This window comes from Monodelphis domestica, chromosome 2, assembly GCF_027887165.1.
Source record: "Monodelphis domestica isolate mMonDom1 chromosome 2, mMonDom1.pri, whole genome shotgun sequence".
In the NCBI taxonomy this organism is placed as follows: domain Eukaryota; kingdom Metazoa; phylum Chordata; class Mammalia; order Didelphimorphia; family Didelphidae; genus Monodelphis; species Monodelphis domestica.
In genome coordinates, this window is record NC_077228.1 from 213,210,395 (window position 1) to 213,230,749 (window position 20,355).

General features: G+C 38.6%; 1 protein-coding gene across 2 annotated transcripts; it reads left to right on the forward strand.

Moving 5' to 3' along the window:
• The first annotated feature begins 3,953 nt into the window (after window positions 1-3,953).
• Window positions 3,954-19,008, forward strand: JPT1 (Jupiter microtubule associated homolog 1). Of its 2 annotated transcripts, none has more exons than XM_001369560.5 (5): window positions 3,954-4,293; window positions 11,023-11,165; window positions 11,448-11,539; window positions 12,495-12,513; window positions 18,012-19,008. In XM_001369560.5, the coding sequence occupies exons 1-5, from the start codon at window positions 4,238-4,240 to the stop codon at window positions 18,170-18,172; spliced, it is 471 nt and encodes a 156-aa protein (XP_001369597.1). In that variant the 5' UTR covers window positions 3,954-4,237; the 3' UTR covers window positions 18,173-19,008. The 2 variants fall into 2 exon arrangements, with proteins under 2 accessions (XP_001369597.1, XP_056673157.1); XM_056817179.1 differs by lacking the exon at window positions 3,954-4,293 and adding an exon at window positions 7,431-7,847.
• The last annotated feature ends 1,347 nt before the right edge of the window (window positions 19,009-20,355 follow it).

Genomic DNA, 20,355 nt, shown 5'->3' on the forward strand with positions numbered 1-20,355 from the left:
CAGTGCCTCCAACTTGAATTTCAAGCTGCCTACATCATCACACTGTAGGGTCTCATGTCTAGGAAATGTCTGAGGTCACATTTGAACCCAGGACTTCCCATCTCCAGACCTGGTGCTCCATCTACTGTGCTACCTATAGTGGTTTAATAGTATGTACTTCTTAAACAAATGTGACATCATTTATCAGTCTGCTATCAATAAGACCTATAACCCGAACTATTTTCCCAGTAATCCCTAGTAATGGATTCCCTCTTTGCATTCTGGTATTTGAACAAAGAGTTGGGAGAAACCCTGGAGATCAGGTAGTCTAACCTTTCCTATTATAGATGGACAAATTGAGGTCCCCAGAGGTGAACTAATTTGCTTGACTGGTAAACTCACTGATAAGGGAGCCAAGAACGTGACACCATTTCTTGATTTCCAAATCCCTGCTCTTTTCCATCACTCCATGATGATTTGGAGAGCTTCACTTATTCAACAGAAACACCGAGTACCTATTAGGTTGTCTGGTTTCTCTCCTAACTCAGGAAATATATTTTTGCAACGGTTGATCCAAGGGAGAAGTTTGTGGGCACAGGATGCCCCCCTCCCCCTCAGCCCTAGAAGTCAGAAGTCTTGACTCCGCAGCTGATATTATGTAACTCTGGAGTCACTGATCTGACCTCAATTGTTAAAAAAAAAAGGATTCAGACTGGATAAGTTCCAAGATCTCTTCAAACACACTCTGTGGTTGTGGAATCAAGTTTTTCTGTCTTTGACCTTAGGGGCTCAGGCTTGTAACGAGCAGAGCTAAGTAGACACAGACAGCCATTTTAGCCTCACTAGGACAATTGCTGTTTTGCTCAGCTCTGCATCTGTTCCATTTGGCTATTCGTATTTAAATACATCCCTCCTTCTCCAGTTGGGTTCATCAGGTGGGATGAGCGGCAGTTGTTTTAGGGCAGAGAAGCCTTAGGAGTGAAAAGTCAGAGTATCTATCATGTGGAGGTTGGCATTTTCTTGCTCTTTTGTTCCCCCATCAAGTATATATGAACCTTTGCAATGTCTAAGTTACTCTGCTCAGTGCTTTGGAGGATACAGAATGGACAAGGAAAGGATGGCAGGCTTCAGAGTTGGAAGGGACCTTAGAGGTCATCTAGGCTTAGTGGCTTTATAGAAGAATAAACGGGGACTTGGAATGAGATGGGAAATAATGGTCAATAAAGCACAATAAAGGGAAGTGACAGAGTGGGGAGCAGTGAAGGAGCACAAATGAATGGAGCACCAGACTTGGAGTCAGGAGCACTTGGGTTCAAATTTGACCTCAGATATTTCCTAGTTGTGTGACCCTGATCAAGTCACTTAACCATGACTGCCCAGCCCTTACTGCCCTTCTGTCTTAGAATTGATATTAAGACAGAAGGTAAGGATAAAAAAAAAGAAAAAAGAAAAATGCCTGGAGAGGATAATATAGTGTATGTAGTGAATATAGGCTTTGAAATCAAAGAATTTGGATTTCAATCTTAGCTATTCTGTATGTAGCCTTATGATCTTTCTGGATCTACTTCTTCTATAAAATTAAGGGACTGGATTAGTGACCTTTGAGGATACTTCTATCTCTAAATTAGTGATCCTATGATTTGATCCAGAGCCTTCTTACTCTAAATTCAATCCAGGGGCAGCTAAGTGGCTCAGTGAATAGAGAGTTAAGCCTGGAGATAAGAGGTCCTGGATTCAAATCTGATCTCAGACACTTCTTAGCTATGTGACTCTGGGCAAGTCACTTAACCCCAATAGTCTATCCCTTACTACTCTTCAGCCTTGGAACCAATACTTGGCATTAATTCTAAGACCAAAAGCAAGAGTTTTTAAAAAATCAAATCCAAATATCCATCAAATATTCAAATTTCAGGGGGATAATTTTGCTTGAGCATTTATTAAGTGCCTACTCTGTTCTGGGCACTGTCCTTCATGCCAGACAAAAAATGAAATAGCCCCAGCTTACAAAGAGTGTATATTCTTTCAGAAGAGACAACATATACATAAATAAGTATATGCAGAATAAATATATGGTAATTTGTTTTGGGGGTGGATTAGGGAAAGGGTACTATCTTTTAATATTTTCACTAAAAAATAGGTGGTACAGTGGATAGAGTACCTGACTTGGAGTCAGGAAAACTCATCTTCCTGAGTTCAAATCTAGCTTCAGATTCCTAGCTGTATGACCGCCAGTAAGTGGCTTTTGCCTTAATTCTTCATCTGTAAAATGAGCTGGAGAAGGAAACCACAAAATGCTTCAGTAACTCTACCAAGAAAATCCCAAATGAGGTTATGATGTCAGACAAACTGAACAACAAAATAAAAAATTCATCTTTTTGTTGAAACATTCTGTGAAGTACTTTGGTACAGGAAATTCGCCTGATATTTTCCTAAAGTACTGAAGGGCTGCATACTCTACATCCACATAACTATACAATTTTGCAAAGAGCTTTTCATTTAACAGACTTAAAAAAAAAGAATTTATAATAAGGTAGTAAAGCCTAGATGGGGCCAGGTTCTGAAGAGTTTTAAAAGCCAAACAGAGGAATTTATATTTTATCCTAGAAGCAAGAAGGAGCCATTGGAGTTTATTGGGTCAGAGGACTCATATAGATCCGACCCAGCCATAAGAAATATGACTTTGTTAGCTGTGGAGGATAAATCAGAAGGGAGAGAAACTGGAGGTGGAGAGATTGGCTAGAAAGCTATTTAAGTAGTTGAGAAGTGAAGGCAGCCTGAACTAGAGGGATGACTGAGTGAGGAGAAGGGAATATAAAGGAGAGATATCATAGAGGTAGAAACATATGGGATAAGAGTTGAGGATGACATTGAGTTTGTGAACCTAGGTGAGGAGGATGGTAGGGGAAGTTTTGGAGGAGGGATGGATTTAGGAATGAAGATAAATTCTGTTTTCAATACACTGTTTGACTTGACTTGCTATATCCAGTTTCCAACGTCCAACAGACAGGTAGTGATACATAGCTAGAGCTCAGGATAGAGACTGGGGCTGGATGTGTAGATCTGGGAAACATCTGCATAGCTAATTGAACCCAAGGACAGCTAGGTGGCTGGGTGGATAGAATGCTGGACTGGGAGTTAACAAGACTCATTTTCCTGAGTTCAAATCTGGCTTCAGACACTTACTAAAGCTGGGTGACCCTGGAAAAATCACTTAACCCTGTTTGCCTCAGTTTCTTCATCTGTAAAATGAGCTGGAGAAGGAAATGGCAAACCACTCTATCTTTGCCAAGAAAATCCCAAGTGGGATCAAGAAGAGTTGGACTGAAAAAAAAACTGAACAAATTGAACCTAGAGGAGCTGATGAGATCACCCAGTGAGATAATATGGAAAGAGAATATAGCTTATGATTGGGAGACACCCACAATGAATGGGAGTGGCATAGAGAAAAGTCCAACAAAGACACTAAGGAGGGGACGGTCAGACGGGTAGGAGTACCCAAATTCCAGAAAGAAAAGAAGACCCGGGAGGAAAAAGTGATCGTTATTATTCAGTGCTGGAGAGAGTTCAAGAAGAATGAGGACTGAAACTGAGAAAAGATATATTCTATTTAACAATTATAAGATCAAAGATATACCCTTGGCACCTAGCACTATACAGTAGGTGCTTAACCAGTGTGTTGAACCCAGAGAATAAAAAAAAAACAATTAAGAAAGGTCATAAAGCTGCTCAATCTTCAAAGGCAAAATTGTTTTAACGAGGCCTTTTCTTTTCTTTTCTTTTCTTTTTTAACCAAGGCTCTATGAGAGCCAGCAGTTGTCTTTATTCTACTCCCTTATAATTGACAGGAAGTTTAACTTATAGTTAGCACGGGCCAGGGTTCCCCTTTGTCCAATCACCTCCTCACATTTCGGGGAGTGGGGCGGGCACTGAAGCTCCACCCCTTCTCAGGAAGGGGGTGGGTCTTAGGCCTCTTGTACCGCGGCATGAGGCTGCCTGGCAGCCCATCGAGCCAATGGAAATGAAATTGCCAGTTTGAATGGCCCAATCCAGAATGGGGGAGAGGCGGGGTCTCAGCCCTGTATAAAAAGAGCGGCCAGGGGCGGAGTGGGGTAGAGGGTGGCTTTTTTTGTGTGTGTGTCTGTGTGTGGTAGGGTCTCTCTGTGTTTGTGAACGTGTGTTCGGTTGGACCCGTCTGAGCGCGGCGCTGCGCTTCCTTACCGTTCGTCCTCCCCCGTCCCGGGCCGGCTCCGACTTCACCATGACCACCACCACTACCTTCAAGGGCGTCGACCCCAATGGCAGGAATAGCTCCCGGTAAGCGGGGGAGGACGAGGAAGACGGAAGAGGAGGAGGAGGAAGATTCTTGAACCGGGGGGAGGGGAGAGGGGGGTGGCCCGAGGTCCCCGAGTTGTATCCCCTTAGGTGCTGGAGGGCGTGGGTGGGGATGAGGGATTCCTCGAGTGGCGGCCCACCTCAGCCGTTGGTCGGGCCCCCCCTTTCTCAGGGTTGGCTGAGTGGGTCTCCCCGGGGATGGAGAGAGGGGGGAGCGAGGCTCCTTTGTGTGAGGGGCCGGGCCGGCACTGGCTGCCCCACCCGGCTCACCTGCCGTGGGGCTCGTGGTCCCCACTCTGCCCTAGCCGGAGCCAGCCTGTGCTTTGGAAAAGGGGGAAGCAGTGGAGGAAATCCTTGAGGATCCCCTTCCTTCCCCCCATGCCAATTGACACATTTGACCACCCGGCAGTCAAGCTCGCAGCCTGGAGTACCTTGTCTGTCATAGTCTGCAATAGCCGGGACTTTATGCTTCTTCCTTCCCCGTCACCCCCCACCCCCAAGGCCCGGCTCGTGGCCCCTGCATGCACCTTCCCTCCTTCCTCCCTGCGGGGAGGGTGTTCTAGTGTCTGGGTGTAACCCATTCTCTCCTCGCAGGACTGGATTGGAAGTGGCTCGGGGAAGTAGCCTTCCCTTGACAAAGGAAGGCTCTCTACCCCACCCACTTCATCCCCTAGCCAAGCCCACCTGAGAACCTTGGGTCCTAGAAATCCTCTCTCTGGTCCACCCTTTTGGACCTCACCCTCTTATTCCTTCCCCTCTCTGCTTTTTCCCCTGGACATTTCTCCGGGGAATTTATTTTCCCGTTTTCCCGTTGCAGCAGCTTTCTGCACTTGGGTGGGGCTGGAGGCACATCCATTGTCTCTTCTGTGGCTGCTCCACCTGGGAAGAAGCTCCTCTGCAGGCTGGGAGGCGGTTATCAACTCCTCTTTAACTCAGCCTGGTGGTTTGGGGGAGGCAGTGAAGGGCTTATGAGGTCCTGGCTGAAACCCTTTAGGCCCTTCACTTCCTGGAAAGGTTTGATGGTTTTCTTTAAGGTGTCTACATTGTTTAAGCTAATCGGGTACTGTTGCTTTAAATGTATTATAGCCAGCTTGAAATGAGCATGCTCCTCCTGGGTTGGAGGAGGCTTAGATTCTACTTTGCTTGAATGTGTCTCAGTTCTCCGTTGATCAGTGCTGTTTTGGCAAGTGGCTGGTATTGGGGTCCTAGGGAAATGTTACACAGGGAGCCATTTTGTGGGGCCAAGGAGGCAGGGAAATGACAACAGTATTTTATAGGGTCGATGGGAGCGGGGTTAGACCACTTGAATAAAAAGCAGGTCTCCGTGGTAAATTAGTGCAAATTAGACAATAAAAACTTTAAGTTAAACTCAACACCTTAAATGTTTTTCAAAGAAAAATAAAAGTGTTTATGAGCCTCTGTGTGACTTTACACAGCTGTTGTTTAAGGGACTATCTGGAAACCACTTAGTTGGCATTACTTTCTAATTCACTTGATTTTTTTTACAATATGTCAGGTATCATTGCTAGCTTTCTCAATGGGTGGTGGAGAGAATTGGAACTCAGGTTTAAAAATAAAAAAATAAAGTATAAAATCGGGTGGTCGAGATTTTTTTTAAAGGCAACTAATGACAATGACTTATTGGGGGAAGGTGAGCAACACTTAGTTGAAAATTTAGGTATAAAACCAAGAAAATACTTGATTGCTTCTTGCCTTGCCATCTTTGAGCTGGAATGTTAAATAAACACAAATTAACTTTTGGAAAGAGTGGTTTTAAGTATGAAAACAAGCCTTGGTTTTGTATTTCCTTAGAAGTATCTCCTGTGATTTCATCAACTTATCTTTAACTGCCTGAAAAGGTTAGAATGAAATTGCAAAATTTGGAATTTTGGGGACCATTTTTGGTACTGTTTATACACATTTTGGTGTGTATAGTAGTACACACATCACACAAAGGCTCAAAAATACTTTTATTTTTCTTTGAAAAACCCTTTTTGAGTTAAGTTTTATTTAAAGTTTTTATTGTCTGAAAAGCATTAATTTACCATGGAGATTATGACTTCTATAATCACCTATGTTATTGTGCCTTACTTTGTTTTCATTCTGTTTCTCCAGAACTTCTTGTCTCATCTTTGCCAGATTTGTACTTCATCAAGGGTTCTTAATCTGGGGCCTGAGAAGTTTGTTTTTAAATAACTTTCAATATAATTGGTTTTGCATTTACATTACTCTGAGAAGGGGAACATAAGCTTTACCAGCTTCCAAAAGGGGAGGGTCCATTATGAAAAGTTAGAGAACTCCTGCTCTACATACTTGTTTGGCTTGAGATTTTCTTTCCCCTTGGTAAAAGTAAACCGATTTTGAAGAGGTAAAGTTAGAAGATCACATGGGGGTGGGTGGGGAAATGCATTCTACCACCAAATAGCCTAGTATTAATAACATGCTTGATCAGAAATTAGCCATAGTTTGTAATATTCCAAGGGGAGAGTAAACTCCACATTTTAAGAAGTTATTTCTATTTGATTTTTAAATCTCCTGAACCTTTGTTTAGGGACTTTTCCTATTTGCTACTGTAAATGTCATGAACAACAGCTTACTGTGTTGTGGGGAGGCCTTGATATTGGCAATTGTATAGAAGGAACACTGTTTAAACTTAGGGGGAGACAATGCTTTTGCTTTTTTTAAACTGTTACTAGACTAAAAAAAATACAGTAAAACTCTTTAAGTGTCCCAGTTCTGAATATATTTATTTACTGTTTACTGTGCCTTCCTTCTTAATTAAAAGCTTTCCAACAATGAGAGTGAAGGGGGAAGGTGGACTAAAGTTAATTGGCTAGAATAATTCAAGTAGTTTAGCTGATAAGATCATAGATTTAGAGTTAGGAGAGATCTTAGAAGTTATTTAGCCCAACCTCATTTTGCAGTTGAGAAAATGAGGCTGCGGTCCTTTTATTTCAAATTTAGTGCCTGGATACAGATAGTAAGTTGGCATTAGTGCTTTTATGGTTTATCAAGTACTTTCCTCAAACAACCTTGTGCAAGTATTAACTTATTTTTAAAACTGATTCCATTGTGACTTTTAGTTGAGAATATGGAACACAATGGATAAAGGGCTGGTCTTGGAATCTGCTAGACTTAAGTTCAGATAGCAAGTTCATATACCAAATCTGATAATGTTTAGCTGGAGGAATTCCTTTTTATAATCAGCAAGCATGTACTAAGTGCCCTCTGTGTCAGGTATTATAGAAACAGAAGAGATGAAACAGTCCTTGGCCTTGAAGAGCTTACACAGTATTAGAATATATATTTGTATACATATACACATATACTATAGATGTATGTGTGTACACACAAACATACCTACAAACATGCAAAATAAATACAAGGTAATTTGGAAGGACAGACACCAGCACCCTGGAGGAATCAGAAGACATGTTCTGAAGACCTCCCTTCTCCCAAGAATTCTGAAGGAAGCTAAGCTAAGAAGTCTTAAGAGGTGAAGGTGAGGAAGGGAGTACATTCCTGGCATGATGAAGGTGGGTACAATCTATGCAAGGGCATAGACACAGAATATGGGATGGTGTAGGCGAAGGACAGTAAGAAGGCTAGTTTGGCTAGAGAGGAATGTGTGTGAAGAGGAACACTTTATTATGGCCAATAGAAGAGTTTGTATCTGACCATTGAGCAGGGAAGTGACATGATTAAACTTATGTTTTAGGAAAATAGTTTTTTAAATTAAAATTTAATTTATTTCCCCAATTATGTAATAACAATTTTCAGCATATGTTTTCTGAAATTATAAGATCCAAATTATCTCCTTCCCTTCCCCATCTTGGAGATGGTAAATAATTTGGTCTGGGGTACACATTATGCAGAACATACTTCCATATTGGTCATTGTAAGAGAATACTCATATTAAACCAAAACTCCAAAATAAAAACCATAAATAAACTCAATATGAAAAATACTAAGCTTTGATCAGCATCCGACTCCTATAGTTCATTCTCGGAGGTGGATAGCATTCTTTGTCATAAACCTTTCAGAATTATCTCAGATCATTGTATTGCTGAGAGTAGCTAAAACTTTCATTAATCATAATATAGTATTGCTATTACTATGTACAGTGTTCTTCCAGTTCTGCTTAGTTCAATCTATATCAGTTACAGCCATTCCCCAATTGATAGACATCCCATCAATTTCCAATTTGCTAACACAAAAGAAGCTGCTATAAGTATTTCTGTACAACTAGGTCCTTTTCCCTTTTCTTAATGCTTTCTTTGGTATACAAAGTGTGGTATGCAAAAGGTATGCAGTTTAAAGTCCTTTGGTCATAGTTAGGAGAATCTTTTATGGCTGTTTTACAGAACAAAGACTGGAAAGAGCAGAGTCAGGGAGGAGATGAATTAAAAGGTTATAGCAATAGTCCCAAGTGAGAAGTCATATGGACATAGGTAAAAAACTAGGGTGATAATTCTGATTAGAAGAATTGAAGAGATTCCAAATATTAAGGTAGAATTAACAAAATATAGCAACTCAGTATGCGCGATGAGGGAGAATGAGAGGGGATCAGGTTTGATAATCTGAATTGCTGGAAGGAGGAGGATGCTCTTGATAGAAATAGGAAATTTGTATGAGGCTTGGGGGAGGGGGAGAACAAGTTCTGACATGTTTGAAATGGGGAAAGTTTCGATAGGTAGCTGGTGATAAGTAGAGGTCAGAAGTATCTAAATCTAGGAATTATCTGTGGAGAGAAGATAATTAAACCATTGAGAATTGGTGAGTAAGCTGAGAGTTATAGGGAGGGCCCAAGGTAGAACCTTGGGGTATAATCAAATTTAAGAGTATCTAGGAGGAAGGGGTGGTTGATGAGAAAAATGTTGCCATAAGTGTAAATGACTCTTTCAGTGAGTTTTACTTTGAAAGAGAGGAGGGCTGATGGGGAAGATTTGGGTCTTTTTTTAAGCCTTGGGAAACAACCAATAAATAGATTGACAATTGGGATGATTGTAGAGGCAGAGCTGCTGGAGGGGATGTGATCAGGGATATAGTTGTAAAGATACAAGACATTCTCTCCCAAGACTAGAGTAAAGGAAAGAATGGGGTTGATGTCAAGGATTTTTGAGGAGAATTTAGAAGAGGGAGTTTATGGTGATTGGCTCCTATTAAGTATGAAGGAAGATTCCACTGTGAAGGTGGGGAGAAGGGAGTTGGGTTGGGGGGCTTGAGAACTGGTATGGAATAGCTGTTGCTGAAGGAGGGAGAAGAGGCAGTCCTTGGCAAGCAACAGAAAATCAATAAGGAGGAATAAAAGGGCCTCTTGTGGGGGCAGTTAGGTATCTCAGTGGATAGAGTGCTGGGCCTGCAGTCAGGAAGACGTAAGGTCAAATTTGGGCTTAAACATTTGGTAGCTGTGTGACCCTGGGCAAGTCACTTCACTCTGTTTGCCTTAGTTTCCTCATCTATAAAATGAGCTGGAAAAAGAAATGGCAAACCACTTCAGTATGTTTGCCCCCCCCCCCCAATCCATATTAGGTCATGAAGTATCAGATATGATTGAAAAATGACAGAATAGCAACCAAAAGGACCTCCTTATGTGGACCAAGGAAATAACTTGAACAAGACATAACTGAAGAAAAGAGTTCTGGCCAAAAGAAGCAGAACCTGGAGCCCAAACAATTAAAAGTTCTTCCAGAAACCAAAATGGGAAACCAGTACCTCTGAACTGTTCCAATAGGGTAGAGTAATGGCTAATAGGACAACCCCTGGAAGAAATTTAATAATGTAAATCTCAGCAGAGCTGAGTACTAGGAATTTATCAGAACTATAGGGTTTTCATCCTCAAATGTCTTGGTATTTATAATTTTGAGCTGTGCGCTGGACAGTGGGAGATATGCAGGGAGGGTCAGCTTCTTATCCATTGGTAATGGCAGGCAAGAGTTAATCTAAATCTTGTCAATGGAGGGGACAGGGGACCATTTTGTTACAACCTCTCGTAACAGGGAAAAGAATTTTTTTCAGTTAAATATTGTTAATTTATGACTTTCTATCAGTCATTTATGATGGTAGACAAAACCCTTCTTTTCTACTCTACTCCCCAAAAAGTAACATTAAGCAAAAACAGTCCAATAGAGTGACTGCATCTGACAGTGTGCACAACATTCTGTCCTAGGAATTAGGTCCTGCCTTTGCTGGGAGCATATAGGTAGATGTTTGTTTTTTTTATTCCCAGGGACCTTCAATTTTTTTAGCAATCTCTTTTATATATTACTGTATGCAGTCATATATTTTTCTTTTGGTTCTGCTCATTTCATTTCACTTGTTCACATGTTTTTCCTCAGGTTTTTCTGAATTCTTCATTTATTATTCCTTATTGCACAATAGAATCGATTTTATTCACATGCCATTTTTTGCATCAACACTAAAGATTCTACAGAAAACTAAAACTGGGCACAATTGAAGGAATCCTGGATTCTAAGCATATTCATGATAGTTCAGAATAATTTTAGCCTTTATTATACCTAGTGGCTAATTTTCATTAGAGGTCATTGTTGAAACTTCCAATAGAAAGCTATTTGTAATGCCATGTTATTATTCAGAGGTGAACTTGAATTGTGAATCCAATTTTCCTCTTAGTGGTTCTATCTGCATTTTTTCTTTGGAAATTAAAAAAAAAAAACTTATGGACTATCGAAACTTTTCTTTTATTCCTAGGGTGTTACGTCCTCCAGGGGGAGGGTCTAATTTTACTTTGGGTTTTGATGAGCCTAGTGAACAACCAGTGAGAAGAAACAAAATGGCATCTAATATTTTTGGAACATCTGAAGAAAATCGACCTTCTTGGGCCAAGTCAGCAGGTATTTCTCACTTGCATGAACTTAGGTTATCTTTGAAAAGTATATATGCTTAAGCAATCTGAACTGTTTAGTGTTCCTGAAGAAAACATTAAGACTTAGTCTAATCATTAATAAAACAGGAAAGTTTAATTCTCTTTTGGTGAAGACGCTGCCTGGAAATAGTATCCTTTGAATGAATTGATAAGTTTTTCAAGACTTTTACTAATCTTACAACTTCTGGGTGGTGTGTTTTTCTTTTTAGTCATTACAATCTTGAATTCTAAGACTTATTCTTATTTTTAGGGGCTCAGTCTAGTAGAGATGATTCTGAACCATCTGGGCTCCAAAGAAGAAACTCATCTGAAGCAGGTTCTGGAGATTTTGTAGGTCCAAAGGTTAGTATGCCATATAGCAATGCAAAAAGAATGTTTTGGATTTAAAAAAAAAAGAACAATAACTAATAGTGCTATGTACAATGCATTCGTATGTCAAAATTTGCAGATTGCTTTATCTCACCCCTAACAACTTTATATGGCACTACTTCTGTGAAAGGAGTAGTTTATATAAGAGAAATCAAGATCCTGTGGTTTAGTGGCTAAGCTCTAAATTAACATCTACTCAAACTTCTCTCTTAAACCAAGAATTACTTTTGTTCTCTTGTATTTGACCAGTGCTTTAGAGTCATAAAATCTGTCCAGGCTTACTCATTTTTAAGGAAATTAAGATCTAGAAAGATTGTAACCCGAGTTGCAAAATTGGTGCTAGAAACTATATTTCTGAGATGCATTGGGAAATTGGGTAAAGCTAGTTTACTTTTTGGTAAATTATTCCTAGCTGTTTGGACAGGTCTACCTTTACTAATCTCAGAGGTATGATAGGTATATCTGCTTTAGCTAAATACCTCTGCATACTACTTAAAAATTGTCAGATCATTTTTTTAAGCACTAACTTATGTCTTAGGATTGATACTAAGTATCAATTCCAAAGCAGAAAAATGGCAAGGGGCTTAAGTGACTTGCTCAGGGTCATACAGCTAGGAAATGTCTGAGCTCAAATTTGAACCCAGACCTTCCTTGGGCTTGGCTCTCTATCCATTGCTACCTAGATGCCCCACATGATGCAATTTTTAACAAGAACCAAAATACTAATATCTCTATCTCTTTAACTAGTTTTCCTTTCTTTATGCCAAAACTCAGTTGGATATTAGATCAAAAAGATTTTTGTAGCCACTATCACTATCTCTGGTGAAACAGAACTTGTAAGCCTCTGGTTGTTGGGTCCACATGTTATATCTGTGTTGTCAAATGTTGGCTACAAAGTCTTATTTTTCCTTTTTTCCCCCCTTTGTAGGGAGAAGGTGATGTTCATGGTGAGTACTACTAGTTTGTTTCTGCTCTATGAATGGTTTTATAATAAAAATTTTAGACCAAGTTGTACTGGAGAGGATGAGGGTAGTAGAATAAATGAATTAGGTTGGACACAAGACCTGGATCCTGCTATAATTTATAAGGTGAGTTAAATGTATTAACAGTATTTTCTACAGAGGATAGAGAAGAAAAATACTAGAGATTGAATCACTCTATTAAGCTCCTACTACTTACCAGGAACTGTTCTTGGCTTTGAAAGTATTTGGCACACAGATATAGAGATGGGAGGTCCTGGGTTCAAATTTGGCCTCAGACACTTCCTAGCTGTGGCACTCTGGGCGAATCATTTAACCCCAGTTGCCTAGCCCTTACCACTCTTCTGCCCTTAGGAATCAATTGATTCCTAAGACAGAAGAAGGTAAGGCTCTAAAAAAGAAAAAGGAAGTATTGGCACAGATGCAGTCATATCTCATGTTGTCATCAGCAATGAGATTATTACCACCTTTCTTTGGTTCATTTTTTTTTTTGCATTTGTGGTTTAAGAAAGAAAACAATGAAACTTCATAAAAAGGGTACAATAAACTCCACAAAGGCAAAACAAAGCCAAATCCACAAGTCCTGAAATTGAGATTAGTTTTGTCTTTGTCATGTTCACCGAGATTGTTCCCATAAATATCTGGCTTTTCAAGTTCAGTAAACAATATTTTTAAGCATAAGTGTATGTAGAACTTTGTGTTTATTCAGCAAGATATAGAATCTTGCTGACTTTTATTAGAGGTTGGGTGCCAGGTAGAACCATAAGTTGAAAGCTAAATTGACAAATGTCAGACATCTCTAGTTATAATGAATCCTCTCATTACAAATATCAATCAATGTTGATCATTTTAAAAATAGCTGCTGTCTATAAGAATGTGACAGTCCAGTTTTCTGATCTGTTTTCTCTTTGTCATGAGTCATTGCTGTATATAGTTTTACTTTAAGAATGAAATCCCTTAAGAACAAAATTCTCATCCACTCAAGCACAGTTCTTTGGGAAAGAATCAAGACACAAGAGTGCAGTTTGAATTTCCTAAAACCATTTCTAGAAAGACAAAGCTCAGTTATTTCTTTTTTGGTCCAAAGATTTGCATACATGATTTGAAGTGAGCAGACTGTCCTTTTGATGACTGACTGATCAGTGGTCTTGACTAAGTAAAAAATCAGTAGACTGCTGTTCTTATAGTAGCATTCAAGTACCTAGAGATTATAGTAAATGTTATCATAAACTGAAATATTTCTCTGAGAAGTCTCTAATCCTTATTCAGGAATAGGTAGTCATGGAAATAATTAGGAATTTGGTATATGTAGTAGTAGCAGCTATACTTGGGCTACAAAAGAACAAGTACTTGACTAAATGGTATCAAATCCAATTTTTCAAGTTTTACTCTTTGAATGCAAGTAAGTGATAGAAAAAACATTTTACAGGGCAGCTAGGTGGCCCAGTAGCTAGAGAGCCCGGCCTAGAGATGGGAGACCTGGGTTCCAATCTGGCCTCAGACACTTAATAGCCGAGTGACTCTGGGCAAGTCACTTAGATGCCTTGGAACAAATATTTAGTATTCCAAGACAGAAGTTAAGGTTTAAAATTAAAAAAATAAAAAAACATTACTTTGCTTTGGATCACACTTAGGTTTCTTTTGATAGGTCAGTTTACCCCTTCTATATAGTTTTGTGGTGGTTTTTGCTAGAAGTAAATATCTACTACTAGACCTTTAGCATGACATTGTTCATTTGGATCTTTGTTATAGAGAAAATTATTATAACTATCTGGTGTTTGCAGTGACTAAACTTCCTTAAAATCCCAAATCAATATTAACTGAAATACCTGCTATGGTAGAAGTGTATCATAGGGAAGCTTCAATGGTAATCTCATTTTTTGGTGCCAATTATCAGTATTTAAATATTATTTGTATAAGTCCTATTCATGTGATGTTTTTCTCTTGATTAGCATATTGTTGGCATAGTACTTTAAACTCTTAATTATAGTGGCTTACAGTAGTCTGGCACTCTCCATCATCATAATCATTGTTGACATTTGTGTCACACAAGGTTTTACAAAGTCTGCTTAACTTGTGATCCTTCTTAGTTACAGGACCTGGAATAATCTGTATTTACCAGAAAGATGGTGTTTTAGTTATGAAAGTCCTATTAATTCCCCCCCCAATCCACATGAATAATTTGATTTTTTTCCCCCATTCCCCCCAATAATTTATATATGGGATTATTCAGCACCTTTCAATTTTTTCTTTTTGCTTATGTGGGATGAACCATTTAGATACTCTGAACCTCTAGCTGCTTATATATTTCCCATTTAACTGAGGTGTGTGTTTGACTCTGCCCATGGAAATGCTCTCTGCTTTCTGGAAATCAAATGGTTAGAGCTATATTGTTTTTAGAAATTTCTTTTATTACAAGCTATTTTAATCATTACATATTTCCCTGGGGAGAGGTTGGTAGTCTCCATCCGTGGGTCTCTTTAAGAGAATATACATTCATCTCTTAAGTGATTTGGACATTGCTTTGGCCTCCAGACAGAACAGATGGTTGAGTTTCTTCTAGATCTGGGACTGGCCCTTGTAATCTCTTCTCAACCTTGTCTTCCTCTTCCCTCTCCCCTAGAGCTATATATATATATATATATATATATATATATATATATATATATATATATATAATAATTTTATTATATTATATTTTAAATAAATATATATATAAAGCTCTTCCCCATATGTATGGGGAAGAGAGAGTAAGTAGAATTTCTAGCTGGACCAATAAATACTTCGATCCTAAGGTCTGTTCCTTTGTAATGGTTCAAGCTTTATAAAGATCATGTTCTTCATTTGATGTAAATTAGATATATGACTAGGGGAAGAAATAGCTGATATATTCCAAAACTGACCTAAGGAAGTGAAAGCTGCCATTGTAGAACTGTAGATTGATTCACCGTGCTTCAGGGTATATCCACTAACTGTGAAACAATGAAGTATTCACCACGAACCAATTAATTCAGACTTTCAGAAGTTCTTCATAGTGTTGAGCGGGTAGGCAATGTCAGATCAACTTGGGTGTAACATTTTGGAATTGAAAGCTGAAATCATGTATGAATCTTTTGAAACATTAAATTCAGTTCCCAAATTCCAAAAACTTACCCATTTTGCTTTCCCAATAAACTGCCTTCTGTTCCCCTGTTCATTTGTAAAAAATACTGTTATTTTGGTTTTGCTATTACTAGATCTACCCTCAAACATATTATACTTTATAACAAGACAACATAATCATATAAAACAGATCCACATATTGGCAATATCCTGCATTGTTTTTCACCTTTAGCCCATTATCTTTCTGGCCTTCCCAGGTTTCTCTGAATTGTTAACATTCAGATATTATAATTGAGTTCTGTTAATCCCCGATTGATAGGCATCTATTTAATTTCTAGTTCTTTGCTACAACAAATTAAGCTATAAATACTCTTTTACCTGTGTGTTCTTTCCCTTAATCTCTTTAAGGCATTAGTCTAGATATAGTATCTATCACAGTCACAGGATATGCACAATTTAGTGACATTTTGGGTATGATTCTAAAATACTTTTTAGAATGGCTGCACCCATTTTACAGCTCCACCAGCAGTGCTATAGCATGTCTATTTTCTCTGAGCCTCATGTTCCTGTTCTGTAGACTTGTAGAACTTGGGTTTTAATCATACACAAATGGATACATGACCTTGAGATAAAACATTGCATGATAAATTAGAGAATGGATGGAAATGCCTATTATAACTATACGAATATATACAATTGCTAAGAATAAGAGACTTTTTGCCCAAACATGACTGAACGGATTCATTGGAGAAAAAGTGGAGTTTTGATTACTTAGAATTGAAAAAAGCTTTTTTGTATAAACAAAAGCATATTACCATTAGAATTAGAAGAAAAAGTTAATTTTGGATTAATAAAACTTTGCAGCAAATTTCTCTGATCAATAAGTCTGATATCCAAGATATGTAAGGAATATATATAATTAGGAACAAAAGGAATTCCCTAACAGATAGATGGTGAAAGGATGTGAAAGGCAATTTTGAGAAAAACAAGCTATCAACAACCATATCAAAATGCTTTTAAAGCCATAAATAAGTGAAATGTAAAGGACATAGGTACAAAAATATTCATAGCAATTCCTCTTGTTGGAATTGCTATGAATATTTTGTTGTAGCCAAGCCAATCTTGCTGTAGCCAAGAACTGGAAATCAAATTGGTAATTTCCCCCCATCAGGTGGATAATAACTTCATAAAATGTGATATGTGAATGAAAAGTCAGATTCAAGAGAAAAACAATACAATACAATAACAACACAAGCAAAGGAAAATAATTGTGGAAAACATAAGATTTTTGGTTAGTGCAGTAACCAGTCATGACCCCCAGATGTTTGACCAGCAGAAAGGTGGTAGATTGGAGGTGCAGAGTTAGACATATTTTCAGACAGGGCCAAAATTTGGAGTGATATTTTGTAACTGGATTGTTTATTTGTTTAAAGGATGGCTTTTTTTTTTTTTGGATGAGGATGCAGTCAAAAATTAGAGATGGTGATAATACTAAAAGTTAGAACCATCATTGAGACACTTAAAAAAATACTCAGAAAAGAACCTGCAGTAGGGGACAAAACCAAAGCAAAGGCAGTGTTGGAATTACTCTATTAAATTTGAAATAAAGTAGAAAAAAAATTGGCTTTGTATAGTGGTGACTTTGTTTTTAAAGGCAGACCATTTTCCTTTGTATAAGTAAATGTGTTTCATGCTTATTAACTTCATAGTAAAATTGAGTAAAAATTTTAAATTATATAAACTCCAGACTCTTAAGATTAGGTCAGTAATAACAGGACATTGATTTTTTTTTTACCCTTACCTTCCATCTTGGAGTCAATACTGTGTATTGGCTCCAAGGTAGAAGGAGTGGTAAAGGCTAGGCAATGGGGGTCAAGTGACTTGCCCAGGGTCACACACCTGGGAATTGTCTGAGGCCAGATTTGAACCTAGGACCTCCCGTCTCTAGGGCTGGCTCTCAATCCATTGAGCTACCCAGCTGCCCCCTGCATTCACACTCTTAATAGTTCTTTTTCTGGAGGGTAGATGGCATTTGTCATCCCTCCAGGCAGAAATGAAGAGGTTGGTTTTTTTTTGAGACCATTCACACTATGAATTTAAGAACTGCAGCTAGTTTGGTGTTAACCTACCATATATTTAACTTCTTCATCTTAAGCAAATGTCTAAACTTGGAAAAACATTGGTTCCAAAAGACTTAAATTACAAATTGAAAGGCTGGAATTAGAAACAGGAGAAGAATCTGTATTGTCTAATACTTATGTATCCAATGTATCCAAAGTGATATTTCGTTAGGGGGACAAAGGGGGAGGTCTGAATAGTAGAAGAAGGGAGAGACTGTCTAACTTGATTTTCTGTCACAATAGAAAACATGGAAGTTGATTTACAAGTTGACCTGGGACAGAATGAAGAGAAATCTGTGCCTGCTGCACCTGTTCCCAGTCCAGTTGCATCAGCACCAGCACCAGCACCAGCACCATCCAGAAGAAATCCACCTGGTGGCAAGTCCAGCTTAGTCCTTGGTTAAATATGACTTTTTTTTTCCTCCCCTCCATGCTTGTGAACTGCACAACTTGAGCCTGATTGTACATCTCTTCAAAATTTCTTTCATTAAAAAAGCACTTTATGTACTGCTGCCTTTTTTTTTTTAAGAATTATTATCCCCATTTTCCAGGTCTGCAGGCCATGGCATGAGTGTTCTCTAGTAGGTTGCTGAGCGAACACTTTATGAAGCTTAGTGATGTGTTTTCAAGAACTAAAAACTCCGTTCTACATGTGTTAGTTTTTTGTACCTAGGTGGTTTTTAAAACTCCATTCTTGATCAACCTTATTGATCAAACGAGGCTCAATAGACCCATGTAAACAGTCTGAAGGTACAGTTCTTCTCAGGCCCCCGAAACACAAAGTTGACTTCATCCAAGGCTGTCTCTTTGGTTTCAATCTAATTTATCCTGTAAATAGCCTTTGCTACAAGCATCCACACTTTTCTGTGCCATACAAACCCGTAAAGAGCCCTGGGCCTCATGCCTTGCTGACTGGAAAGCAGAGAATCTGTCTCTAGATTTTGAACACAGGAACTAAACCAGGAGTAAAATTGATGTCTGAGCCTAAGGCGGAAAGGAGTTGAGTGTCCAATTGAATTTAACTGGATTCAAAAACAGTAGAGCAAGGGGAGTGAATCATACAGAAAGTGAGTATTCATCAAGGAATGTATCCTGCAGGGGTATTTTCCCTACAAAATGATTCAGTGCTGTGTGCATGAACATGCTGGTGCTTGACCATGAAGTGAAAGTCTCATCTTTAAAATGTGTTGTAATTTCATTAATCTGGGCTGTTTAAAGTAAACAACAGAGAAGTTTTGAAGTGTTGTGTCCTGTGTTTGTTTGTTTTTTTTTTTAGGTGGGGGAGGGAGTAGATTTTTACTCTAATATATGTTTTGGTTTTATTCTTGTTCTCCTATGAATTGTTCATTTCTTTATTCTATTATTTTTACAATTTACACTTGGGTTTGCCTTCTTGGTTTTAACTTCTTAAAGTTTAAGAAATGACAATTAAGAACAAAGATTCTCTACTCCAGAAACAAGATATTGGAATAAGGATAATACTTAGCTAGTGGGAATCAACAGTATCAGATGTTTCCTTCATAAAACCTTTTTTACCAGACCTGCTGTACAAACATTCTCTTGATAGCATTGTTTCTGCCACACTGAATTGTTCATCTCTAGCTGAGGACCAGAAATGAGAGAAACAAAAGGTGTGGGCCAGTCAAATAATGGATCATTCATTAACCACTGCTTATTTGGAAGAAGGCATAATCAAGTACTAACCACACTTTCTTGCAAATACTGCAAAATATTTTATTTGCTAAACAATGTGAGACTACAATTTTCACCTTTTCTATCTTCCTTTAACCAAATCAAGTTGTTAGCTTACATTTTAAGAAACTGATATTAGATTAGGGCAAGAGCTAGGCAAACTAGGGGTTAAGTAACTTGCCCAAATTTGGAATTATGCCCAAAGGGCTTGAAAAGAATGCCTACCCTTTGAAACAGCAATACTACTACTAGGTTTGTACCCCCAAAAGATAAAAAGGATTGTACAAAAATATTCATAGCTGTGCTTTTTGTGGTGGCAAAAAAATTGGAAAATGAGGGGATGCCGTTTGATTGGAAAATGGCTGAACAAATTGTGGTATCTGTTAGTGATGGAATACTATTGTGCTATAAGGAATGATGAAATGAGCAGAGAGCAGAACCAAGAGAATGTTGTACACAGAAACTGAAACATGGGGGGGGGGGCAATGTTGAATCTGGCCAGATGGACAGCATAGGTGGAACAACATAAATGGAAAGCTCTTTTAGGAGGACAAAATAGATGGAAAGCTGTCCCCTAGAGGTCATCAATTCTAGGGGTTTTATACATATATGTGTGTGTATATATGTATATATACACAACAGTGAAGATGGGAATATGCACTCAGGCAGGCACAGGGAGGTTTGGCCATCTGACTAGGTCTGCCTGAAGACAAAGGAGATGACCCTCATAGTTTAGGGGACAGATGGATATCTGAGATAAACAATCCGATGGTATCAAGGTGTATCTATGTCCATATCAAACCTAAAGGATGAATTCTTTCAGGGTCTTATCAGATGTAAATTTAGGGTTAGTAGTCACAGGGATGTAAGGGAGCAAAGGAATTTTTCTGTCTAT